At 37.1% G+C, this 13,217-nt stretch overlaps 1 protein-coding gene and 1 long non-coding RNA gene across 2 annotated transcripts in view; one reads left to right on the top strand and one right to left on the bottom strand.

Annotated features, from left to right (window-relative positions):
* LOC108632537 (scavenger receptor class B member 1) overlaps positions 1 to 8,270 on the bottom strand; it is a 17,242-nt gene extending 8,972 nt beyond the window's left edge. The window contains exon 1 of the mRNA XM_018037188.2: positions 7,578 to 8,270. Within this exon, the coding sequence (XP_017892677.1) occupies positions 7,578 to 7,791 (214 nt within the window). The 5' untranslated portion in view covers positions 7,792 to 8,270. The remainder of the gene's footprint in view (positions 1 to 7,577) is intronic.
* Positions 8,271 to 8,371: 101 nt separating this feature from the next.
* On the top strand, positions 8,372 to 10,434 carry LOC113465244 (uncharacterized). Its single transcript, XR_003390083.1, has 2 exons — positions 8,372 to 8,447; positions 10,106 to 10,434. It is a non-coding gene; the product is annotated as an uncharacterized LOC113465244 (long non-coding RNA).
* Positions 10,435 to 13,217: the final 2,783 nt, after the last annotated feature.

Here is a 13,217-nt window from a genome sequence, read left to right as displayed (position 1 = left end):
GTGTGTGTGTGTGTGGTTGTGAACCATTCAGTGAATTTTAAGAGAACGCGCACCGCCGGACTTCTGAAGGAAACCTTTTCGGGTTTTTGCCGGCTTCAAACGTGTTCTGATTTGCACGCATGCATCATTTTCCCTCTTTGCGACCACTCCGGCCGTGGACTCATTTAAAAGACGATGAAAGTGTTTCTTGCTGATGCTTTTTTGTTCGTGTCAGTTTTTACCTAATAGTCAACTCTGATGCGTTATGAGTGAAACAGGTACATTATCTTTTTTTGTCGTACTTATTAAACGCGATTAGTCGAACGAAAAACGTGTGGAACCAGATGGTTCGTCAACGTGCTGCAATTAAATCTGGTAATTATTAAATTTACTCATTCCTCAGGTATTTGCGTGTGACGTGAGTCGTCTGAATCCTTGACGGAATAAATTTATCGTGACGACAACACTACTACGTATCACAGAGGTTTGCGAGCTTGTTATTTATTAATCCGAAGGAAAAGAATTATGAAAAACCTTGGATTTCCTTTAAGATTAGGAACGAAGGACTTTTCTATTGTGCATTTTTTTGCATAATTCTCTATTTTTGCTTGATCACACTTGCGTTGTTTTAATATCCCTCATCTTGGAAAATCACTATCGTCAGTTCGTCTGAAGACGAAGCAAACGTTTGATGTCGTTACACGAGATTGTGCGAATTTCGAACGTCCAAATTGAATTGTGCATTTTCCCTTTGATATCGTGCGTGAGATAGTCTTAATTAAGCCAGCCGGGTATGTGATTGCGTTCATTGTCATTGTCTTCAGATTGCACACCCGTAGCGATTCATCAAGAAACGATGAGCGTGTAACCGATTGCTTTGGTAACCGTTAAGTAATCTTTCGATCACGAAGAATACCAATGTGTCGCGGAAATACGACCGTAAACGTCAATTCCCGCGCGTTCATTCGAAGGCCGAGTCGTCTTGAGTTTATCCGATGTCAGCCGTGTTCATTCTTTCACAGTTACTTCGATATAATTCGGTATTGAAAATATTATTTAATCGTTCGATCATTTAGACTTACAGAAAACGCGAGTTAATCTCGACTGACAAAAAAATCGCGTTCAATTAGGAATTTATAATGCGAAATGCCTGCAGGCTTATTCGGTAATCGTAGTGCAATTATGAGGTAAGCGAAAATATCGAAATTAAAATGACAAGATTTATTGAATTTACGATCGAGTAAAAAGATGTTTCTCGAGAGAACGGGTTAATAAAGCATATCGACGTTTCACACCGATTGTAAAAAGTGACAAAGTTATGACACCGACGTGAAAAGTGAATCGTTTTTTCTTAGATCCTTCGTCAGAGGAATAGTAATGTTTATTGATGAATAGGAGTGAGGTGTGACATTTTGAAGCAACCGCGTGCCACGAGCTCGACAGATGAATGCTAAAATTGCAAGGGGACAGGGTTCAGAAGATTGCCAAATGCTTGTCCGTAGGTTTCGTAGAAGGGGCCATTTTGCTCTTGACTATTGCAAGATCGCTGGCAATGCGGCTTGATGTGGTAATAATTTTCCGACGGTAATCGGGACGCGACTGCGAATGCGCTATACAGTAGAAAGTGCATATTTGCCCCCCCGTGTCTTTATATTTTATACCCATAGAATCGCAGCTTTTTTTCCCCGACGTTCAGTTGACGAAACATCCCGCTCTCATATACGGAAATTACAATACACGTACATATTGCGCGATCGATCGCACATCTTCGTCTTTCGTCGTCGTACGTGTTTCTAAATCGCCGCATAAATCGTTAATCTCAACCATCCTCATTCTTTAATTTCTATAAATTTCATTTAGAGTCCTCTAGGTTTGATTTGATACCGCGCACGTTTTTTGTGTTTCTTCACGTATTATTAGCAAGTATCATAAGCTCGTTGCCCCGTTTTCATTAAGTAAATCTACCTATGCGTGCACGTGCAGACTGTATGCAATTTATCGTCACGTTGTTCGAGGGTTGACGACTTCGCGTCATGAATAGCATCGCGCAAAGGTCTCCGAGACGCGAAAAACCCAAAGCATTGTCGGCTCGAGTGTTTGTGGATTTCTTTTTATACCGTTCGCGAGTCGTAAAGTTACACAATGTAAATAAATCTAACAGAAGTGACCGGCACGTGTGTACCTCTCGCATAATCTCGCACACGATACCGTACGATCTTTTCTTTTCAACTGACCATCCACAGAATATCAATTCTAGTAGGTTCAGTAATCCGATTAATAACGAATTATTCGAATTATCATTCTTGATTCGTTTCCTTTCCTTTCTAATCTCGGAATTTATGCATACATCTGTGTTATAATAAAAAGATAAAGTCCAGGATATGTTCGCTATTTAGTCAAAGGTTAAACTATTTGAATATATGGAGATTCGGATATCGCGTGATCCCAATGGTAAATATTTTATACTTTCAATAATTTGCTTATTCGTTCTTCGTGCGTATGCATTAGAATTTCTTTAAATTTCATGGCAACGTTAATTTTGCGGTATTTTGTTCATTGGCTGGCGCATTCTTATGAATCAGGAATTCTTGTTAGCCTGCAATTTACGTATTTTTTTAATCGATAGATTACTTTATTCAAACAACGTCTTTCAGGCGTGACTAACGAGTAATCGATTAACGAAATAATAAGATGGTGATTATTTCTGTTTTGCATATTAACCAGAGTGTATGCGATTGCATAAGAACGAGAACTAGTCACTCACCCTACTATTATAGCTGATATTTATTGTTCTGTGCTCTTGTGGTGTAACGTAGAAATCCTTGCAAATTGCATGATAAGTACTGCTAGTTTCCTAGCTAGTCTAAATAATATGGAGATAAGAAGATTGTTGCAGGAGATATGGTTAAAATATTAACTTGAATGGGACAGAGGAGTCGTAAAACTATTATAGAAAGGAATAATGAGTCAGATTGGTGTAAGCATTCTGCGTCTATATGCGTGTTCACAAGACCGTTGTGTCGTTTTGAAACATAATGATAGTTCAGAAGAATGTACTCAGTCTGGCTAGAACTCATTCACCTTTCTATTATTTCCCAAGCATGAATTAATTGAACAATTTTCAAAGGTCTTATTCAACGACTCTCGTCGTTTGTCATTCCCATTTTTGTTTTCTCTCTCCATGTTAATGATCTCTAGTGTGTAGCAAGAAAATTTAGCAACTTGAGTCAGTACATCGATCAATTTACGATTTAAGGAGACAAAATCTCCTACTATACCCATGTATTGAATTAGGTAAACATATTTTTATTCGATTAAATGTCAATAACGAAAGATCAAATTACGGCATTCTCCAGTTGCACAAGTGAACATGTGAACGATCGGATGCTACATACTTTGTATCAGAAAAGGCTGCTGGAACTGCGAAGAGCAATTAAGGAATTTTAGGAGTAGTTTTTGTGACCATAAGAATATTCATCAGTCGAGAAATTATGTGTAAAAAAAGAAAATGTTAAACGCGTGGAAAAAATAGTTGAGAGTTCGTGATTGATCAACGTCGATAATAATAAAGTGTTCCGATCTTTGAAAGATTATTCTTGATTTACCGTCTCTCGCGAACAACATATTTTACAAAAAAAGATAGTTTGACTTTTAAATTACAAAATCATTCGTTTTCAACTTGTTGATTATGCATTCAATCACAAATAATTGTCAGGGCATCCGTTTGTAGAACAGTTAACGTATTTGCTGGTGAAAGAGCACTGAGGTTTATCGGAAGACGATTCTCGTTTATACTGACAGTGTGCTCGATCCTTTTCCGATTTCCCTTTTTCTTCATGCCAATCACTACCACTTTTTTCTGTTACTCGTCTTGCTAAATTGCACCGGGGAAATGGTGAATTCTGCGTTGTACTAGTTTCGAGAACAGGTTTAACGAAGCTAGAATTAAGGCGAAATAAGTACCCTTTCATCCTATAAACAATCCGATAAAATCGGAACTTTCAAATGTCAGATTAGAAATAACCATTACTGTAACCGTTATTTCGGAACCTGTTCATGGATACGTCAATTATATACGCCTATGTACATATCTAGAAGATTTTACGTATTCGACGATTTGAATAGTATTATGTTACTTCCACCTTCAATACGTGTTCCTGTTTCCATTTATTTTATACTATTTTATACTTCGTGTATGAGTCAAGAATGTCGGGATATCGATTAAGAACCAGTTTAGGCGCGAGAGATTTTCCACTCATCATCAGCTTTTGTTAGTTTTAGCTGATGAGTCTAGAAATTTCTGATACTTCCTGTTTATCTCTTTTCGTCCTGGCGAACCGGTTCTGAGCGAAGTGGCCGACTGCTTTTTAAAAGTGATTCCAATGCCACTGTCGCGCAGTGCAAAATCTGGGTTAGAGAGTGCAAGCTATTGTATGTGAATAGGAATCTGTCCTATTGACCGTAAACTTGAACCTTGTAAATGGTACGGGTTTCCTTATCGTTCAATTCTAATTGACCGATACGGACTCTTATCCATTGTACTTTCAAGAATACGTACATACATTTGTTCTTTGTAGACTTCGCCTTGGTTCAGCATTGTTTCCGTTTCCTTGTGCTCCTTTTTCTCAATGGAAATCAACTGTTTAGAGACTTCCGAATGATTGTCAAGTGCTATTTTAGTATTATCAGTCGCCAATTATGTACATGCGCTGATCTAATGCTAATCGAACAAGGAATTGTTTACACTCTTCAGCTATCGAATGCATTCGACGTTTTAATTATTAAACAGAGATAAATATTTAATAAACAACCATAATCTCAGTGATGATCTTTTCTTGCTGAAGGGCAATATTCAAGAGAACGTAAAAAGGCAAATCGATATTTGGGAATGGAAACTGATTCATACTAATGAAGCACCGGTGCATTTTTATAAAAGGTTTATCTCGTATTCGTACTAAAGTATAATCATAAATATCTGATAATTCGATTGATTTAATGTTACTGCATTATTTTCGATGTTCCATAATCACAGACAGGATATTTATATCTCGACGATATTTACGAACAGTTTTTGGACATTCGATTGCATTAATAATCGTGATTTTATTTTTGGACGAATGAGTCACGTCGAATATTGTCGCAAGAATATATGTTAATAGATTCTCGCTGTGTATCAAGCCATAGATCGAAGATTTAGCTATAACGAATTGACGTTCTGAATTTGAAATAGATACCTGTTGGGTGTTCTTATTTTCTTCCGTTCGAATATACATATACTTCCTTTTCATTCGACGCGTACTTGAAACTTTATCTTTAGATGAGTTAAAAATAATTCAAGCGTTGCATTTGGTAAAAAGTTCTAAAGTTTTTAGTTATTTAAAATTTCAGGATACACAATTTCGCAGTACATATACAAAGTGTTAACAGTATCTTATAGATAATAGAGTATTAATCTATCATCAAATTATTCAACCATAAGATCCGTTAGCTTCACGTGTCTAGAATATTTTCTTATCACGTTTCAAACTCTTATTAAGAGAGTCATTGTGAATTGTATTCAGCTGTCATTGGTTAATTGTGTTATTTGTTATAATTGAAATGACTAATTTTCGGCATTGGACGAAGTAGGAAGCTTTTCATATTCGAGGATTTTATGGCGCTCTTGCAATTCGCCTACGCGTGTGTCCAGGAAGGATAATCGTTATTAGCATAAAGTACGCGAGCAGCTTTTTTATTGCTTCATTGAAATCTTCATATGGAAGCGATCACTCTCTTTTCTTTTTCCTTTGTTCTTCGTTGAAATGGTATTGCAATTGTTTTATCGTACGCGTAGCTATCGGAAACGAATAATAAATTGTAGAAGGCAGCAAGTGAAAAAGTTCTCGATTCCATTAAAAATGAGGATGCGCGTTTTTAAGAATCGATTAATCTACGACGGAATTTTTTTCTTCGCCGTGATGTCACGATTTAATAAAAATCGATCGTCGACTGTAATCAATTTTTTTCATTCCGAATTTATTCACGATATAAAAATCTGAAAACTGGTTTACTATAATATTTCCGTTTCACGCGAAGACAAATTAAATTAGTAGCGACTCATATCGCTGTTCGGCAAATCGCAATCATTTTCAAATTACTTCCGATGATTACTGTTACTTTTCACGGTTATTAATTATATAAACACAATTGTACAATGCTGATAAAGCATAGATGAGTCACGGTTGCATGGCAGAAACAGGTCGTGGCTTTTGCATACATTTATAGCGCCTCGAAGCGTTTACAGCCTATTTACAAAATTGTCGATATTTTACTGGCAGACGTGGATGAGGTTCAGCATGACACGAGATAAGGAAATAGAGTGCTCATGTTAAAAGTTAATTTGTTGTAAATTTTCTGACTGAAGAGCTTCAACTTGGTATTCACGAATCCTTCATTTCCACGGTTCTTCGCGAATCCTTATTCTGATTACATGGCACGTGACTTTAATCTTCAAAGAAAGCAAGCTACGAGGTCGTAGTTTCGTATTTAATTTTAGCACGCAATTTATAATGATATAAAAAATAATTTAAACAAATTTCATCGTTCTATTCAATTTTTAAAATATTTATCGTTATCTTTCATTATCCTTTATTCAGAATCATTTGCATAAAACGTCTGGAATGTCCTTATGCGGGAATAGGGGAATTACGAGAATTTGTACATAGCACAAGTTCAATGGTTGAAACGAAATAGAATTTATGGTTTACAAGCGACCGTTAGTTCCATTTCAAGAGACTCGATTTCAACTCTATCATGCGAGGTAATCCTTTTGCCTTTTCTAAAGTATCTGCATGAATAGTGATAAAAATAAAAAGCGACTCCTCGAAATAGGTGAAGTATCAACATAATCTAGAGATTCGTAGACGCGTACCAGGAAACAGTTATTAACAGTCGTCTGAATGGATGATTCGACATTGAAGTCTCTTCACGCGTGAACTTTTTAGGATCAATTTTTATAATTCCATCCGCGTAAACCGTTCTTTCTCAGCGTCTAGTATTACATTCGCATTCCGGTTCCCCCTTAAAACGTTCACGATCTTGCACAAGCTGTCTCGATGCGAATTATGTCGCACATTTTTGTTCCGAACGTGCCCTGTCCCGTGGCAGCATTTGCATACGAAGCCAAACCGCGAACTATTTAAATTCATGACATTTGGAACTCATAATTAATCATAAACGAACGGTTAGCCCCAATGCCCTGCATTATCACCGGTATGTGGCGCCATATTAAATCGGTTTATTTTGCGAAATTCGTGCGCAAAAGTTGTACTCGTTTATCGAATTAAATGTCCGTGTTGACTGTCGACCGTACTGACGTCGTATCGCGTATCTCTTTTTATCGATACAATAAAATTTGCAAACATTTCGCGTTGGAAATATTCAAAGGGACACACAACGGGCAATTCAGAAGTAATGCGTAGGTGGTATACACGGTGCTGGGATACACGTGTATTACTTACAAGCGTGCTCGTCGTAAAGAGAAGCGTAACAAAGGGACAGTTTCGAATTCATCGCACGAGCATCGAATTTACGGTTTCCGGGGATTTAATGGTACTCACTTCTCGAGCATTTCGGCCTCGTGTCCACATGCATCGGCAGTTCATTAAAGAAACGATTCACGACGATCGAAGACTTTCTCCTCAGGTTGCTCGTCTTCTCGGCTATCGTCATCTCCTCGGATTCACTCGAGTCGCTTTGATTCTGATTGACGCTGACGCTCGAGTATCGTCGCCCGGTGAATCGGCTGCATATCCTCTTGAAGTAGTCCTTCATCGTGCGGCACTTGGTTCAATCTTTTCCGTGTGAAGAAAGTCCAGAACGAACCGTGCGCGCACGAGAGATTTATCACGGTGCTGTGTGCGACAAGCGAATTCCACTCGGCGTGTTACGAAAATCGCGCGGCCACCGTTCCAGTCCTTCTACAGAAAACTCGCGAAGCAACTTCTTACTGAAGATATCTCGTACGATTCAGTCCTTTAACATCTGTGCACTGAGCAAACGCGTGAAATGTACAAATGTCAGTTAAATGACCGAGCGTAACACGGTACGAATTCCTGTTGACACTCCTCGGGAACTTGGACCACAGTCTCGCCTTAAATCGTCGCGATGTTCCTGAGCGATCTTGGCTTCGAGGGGTTCCCAGCGGACTGAACGTCGATCGACGGGTACCGGGACTACATGCACGGTTAGAAAAAAATCGTGACGTGCTCGTGAGGCACTGGGTCCACGATGTACTATCCTCCCGGTCTGCGTGCGTACCGCGTGAGCTTCTGTATAAAAGTGATGAAAGCATAGATCGGCAGAGTTCAAAAAATATGTTAGAATCATTGCAGTCCCCACTCGTTCGCCGATCGTGGGATCGTAGCACGTGGACCGCAGCGCAGCGCCGTCCAATCGGCTGGCGCTATCATCGCCCCACTATAGTGCAGGTGAGAAAGATTGTTGTTTCACAGGTGGAGGATCGATAGATCATCGTGCCATCGCGTCAGAGCAATTGCGACAACCCGTCGCGTTGCAATTGCAGCGATCAAAGGTCAATGGAATATTGCTGGTGACCGATCGTTTATGCGAGTCAGGGGTTGGCCGGATGTACCTCGTGTACTTACTATCTGTTAAGTTTGGAGCGTGGGGAAAGCGGCCCGGCTCTTTATCTGTACAAGATCCTACGCTTCGAAAAGTAGGCTGTTTGTATGCTAACGTTGCTTTCTACGGTGCTTCTGAAAAGATTACAAATTACTTTTCGCCCGTTGTTTAAGCTTCCATTTAGTCGAGCCGTAGAATCTCGCGCGATCGAAGGATCAAGACGAACAATCTGCGTTATCTAGCTTTATTCGATCAATTACAATCATTAGGACTATTGATCGAAGCTAGTAATCAACGGTCGAACAAAGAGGACGAGAGGCTCACGCGATAAATACAATTTTTTGATTAATTGAGGGAACTTCATGTGAGCAGTAAATCATAATGACTTTCGTCAGGTGATAGCTGTTGCGTATTCTTTCAAGCGAAAATGGACACAGATGATTGCGCCTTCGAAAGAAATTTAATACCCCCTGGCTCGTGGACCTAATCGAGAAACGAGGGAATATTCTATCACGATTTTCCTAATTCGTGTAACTCTTTCCTTAATCGTATGGATGACGTGATCGCGTATGTGTAACTCGGGATAAATGTTGTTGTTGGTCTCGTTTCTGCACATTCATCCTGCCTATACACATACATATGTGTATAATATAGGTATGCACTGACTGGCAGGTGTGCACGACAGAAGTGGTACTCTGGATACGATTTGAATCCGTTTTTTACGCGATCTAGTTCCAAGTACTTATTCGTTATAAATGGGAACGGAGACATATACGTCAGTGCGTCAAACTGCGTTGGAACGCCCACTCGTTTAGGTCATAATTTCGTCTCATGATCGAAAAATTGTTTACCCTCTCTGCTTGGGGATAATTCATTGAATTTTCGCAATAATCAACGAATATTTCTCGAGCCTTCTAGAGGAATGATTTACTACTCAGTTTTTCTCGAACTGTTTTATAATTTCAGAATAAGTTTCTGTCAAATCACATGGCTCATTTGTATACGAGGATAATTCGATCAATTCTAATAATTTACATACAATTATACTCGTATGAATAATTTAATCAGAATTATTGCTCGCGATTACGATTTAAAAAAAATCTTGTATAAATTTCATTTCTTCAGAACAGCATATAATTGCCTTCTTACGACGTCCGTATAAAATAGTTCACATTATTATTTTTATTTAGTGCGTTACTAAAATTTTATCACGTTTAATTGTTGAAATAAGGAAGTACGGGCTCTGCGGAAATGAAAACCAGTTACGTTGCCGTTTAATACGTACTTTATATTCTTGTACATACCGTGTAAAGAATTCGTGAATTGTAATTGTTATGATCATTTGTGATAACTAATTTACATATGTATGTATATATGTATATATATTTATATATATGTACACATATATGTATGTGTTGCATTCCATTAGAGGAAACTTTCGCGTTCATATCTTTATGAAAGGAAACGAGAAATAAGTTTTGGCTGATTTTAATACTCTTTTTAGTGGCCTTGCTACGTAGACCTGTGTGTGAAAAATTAATCAGCAAGGACGTTAAGAGAACTTGATATCATCACGTTGTGGGATTACCGCAGAGTTCGGAAATGTTGTATGTCCAGGATTTACATTGCACAGGTGAAAGGGAAGATTCCGAATCAATTACCTGGACCAGTTTGGAGTCATGGACCTCTCCTGTATCGCGAATTTCAAGGTCCTACGATTGAGGAAAGTCCGACCATCCGATCCATTTGTGAAATACGTTCGATTCTAGATTTGAGAATTATTGTATGTGAAACTTGGAAGAGCTTAAATAAAAAGAGAAAATTATTTTCTAATTCTTGTCTATATCGTTGATTTAGCCGGCGTTACAATCGTCGTTTATCTCGAAGTTTCTCGAACGTTATTTATTGCACAATGTCACGCATATATACCTACATAATAAGACCTTCAAACGAAAGTCAATTACCGTTGAGAAATAATTGCATCGACGGGTCGCGTTGATTCTAACGGAAAAGATTTGTCTGCTTCAACGTGAATTTATTAGTTACTGTCAAACGCCAGAAATAGTGAGCAATTGCCATTCATTTCCTATTTCGTCTCAGACTATCTCTGTATTGTTGATTAGATGATCTCAGATCGAGATTAATAAATATCCCATAACATTCTCGCCTTGAATTATATTTCGTCCTTCTGCAATCGAAAGCAAAACCGGAATAGTTCGATGAATATTTACGTGGAAATAATACTTCTGCCTAACTAAATCTTTTTAATAAAAATTTCCATCGTCCATTCGTTAGCAGCGCGACAATTTATGTTGTGCCCAAGGTTTTTTCTATCCATACTTTCTTATGCATTTTTTATGCAAACATTTCGTATGATTTTTTTTCTATACTGCGAAAAAGGGGTAGAGTCGTATATTTAATTTTAATCGCGAATAAAATTCGTGCAAGGGAACCAGTTTGTGAAGCGTTTCCGATTCCTTGAACACTCTCTGGATCTTTCCGCTTGAACTTGCTTCTTTTTACTCGTGCGAATCAAACTTTCATAATCGTTGATCAGCTTATAACTAGTTGCAATGTAATAATAAAATTCTTCTGCTTCGGGACAATTGGTTTTACCTTGATTCATTTGTTTTTGTAATCATTAAGCCTACTGGTTCACCTTTATTTACGAGACACGCCTGTAGAAAGAGCGCATAATTCTTAACAGTGAAAGGAATTTCCTGTTATCTATGTGATTAAAAGTTCACGCTGCAATTGACCAACTAAATTCACATTCTAATATTATGATATAATATTTACCCTTGCTCCAGTATTAGTAATATGCATTTAGTTATAAAGTCGATAAATAAGCTCGTTTAATTGGCAGGAAAAAAAATAAGCTTAATGCATTTTATAATTTATAACATTTTATAATTGAGGTATGAATATAATTTTAGTATACCTTGATACTTTTTATCGTATAATGCACATTCACATGGATAATTATGCGTTCGATCTTTGTATTGCTATTTATACATCTATTGCAATGCAATAAAATGCAAATTGGATACTTAAGTAGCTAGTTTCTATGTATTATCAAGAGATACTATGTATTTAGAGAAACTGATCTAAACACGCCTCGAACAAAATATAAAATTATAATCAAAGATAACGAAAGTTAATATTTTTGTAAGAAATAATCATGAATTTAAATAATCATTATTTTAATTTTGTTTGTTTTAATTTTCAACAACTATGAAGACCTTTATTCCTCTTTTCAGATGAAATCACGCTCTGTCCGATTAGATCGCTAAATATTTCCGGACTATTCTTTTGTGTCAACTCTGTTTTTTGGCTTTTAATTCTCACTCGAGGATGATTAAACACGATTGAAATTAAAATGCACAGGACAACGAACCGAGCAGATTTTTTTTTGTACAGTAGGAGGAACTTTTATCTTCGGTAACATATCATGGTTGTCAGCAGGGGAGATTTATTAATTGCAGGGAAGACGTTACTGTCTGCACGCTTTACTATTTTATTGTTAATGTCCCATTAGAGTCTTATTCTTATCGGAACATTTTTCATGGATGTATTCCATCCACGATACTACATCATCTTGTTTGTCGATACGCCTCTCGGAAACTTATTTGTAACTTAGGAGTTATAAATCATGTTACAAGATAAAACAAGGAAATGTAAATCATAACTTAAGTGTAAGTATTAAAAGAATGGAAATTTTGTAGGGTAAAAAATAATCGATTTACTAAATCGAAGTATAAGTGACTCGGTTTCAACGTTTCTTAACGAAATATTTAAAAGATAATTCTAATTCGGGACTAGTTATCAGTCATCCCTCATTTATAAATCAAATATGAGTTTCTTTTTTCTTTAGTACATGGAATTGATAAGAAAGTCGTGATATCTATGTATGCTAGACATGAGCACGTATAATATTTTTCCTTGAATTATAAAAGATTAGACACATTTTCGTGGCTCGAGAGTTTTAATCTACACGTACTTATCATCGTTTTCTAACCATTACAGTAATTTTTGATTAAGTACATTGCTAAATATCGTATGACCTGATTTCAAACGTGAATAAGTAATTCCTTACATTTCTACACTTACTTTCCTTATTATTATGCACGTTCTAACTTGTATAAATTTTCAACTCTAATTTCCAATGTTTTTAATTCTACAAATATTTATATTAATATTAAAACGAACTCAGACGTTGGTAAATAATTGTAATGAATTTTATATACTAGATGTTAAATATATACACGTCTTATCGTTTCGTTTGCATCAAATCGTTTCTACGATTTGCATACCTGAATCGGTTGTTTTGGAGATTTTTTTTGCGATATCAGCCAGGAAGAGGATTGTCAAGAAGCATGTGACGCAAATCGCACGATCCTCGAATTTCACATGAGGCACGTGTTCTCTGATGCTGCTCGTTAATTGTAGCTCGATCAAGAAGCTAGATACGTATTCCCTTCGTCATTACCACAACTTCTTTTTCTCGATTCAAAGAAATAAATGTAGCGCATATACGGAAACTGGTATTTAGTAATTACACGTTATGACGTGGAATAGGATGTTCCACTATTGATTATCTAGGAAATCTGCGGTCA

The sequence above is a fragment of the Ceratina calcarata genome, unplaced genomic scaffold (genome assembly GCF_001652005.2).
Source record: "Ceratina calcarata isolate Rehan_Ccalc_2016 unplaced genomic scaffold, ASM165200v1 scaffold160, whole genome shotgun sequence".
Taxonomy (NCBI): Eukaryota; Metazoa; Arthropoda; class Insecta; order Hymenoptera; family Apidae; genus Ceratina; species Ceratina calcarata.
This window is presented reverse-complemented; position numbering and strand designations above follow the sequence as displayed.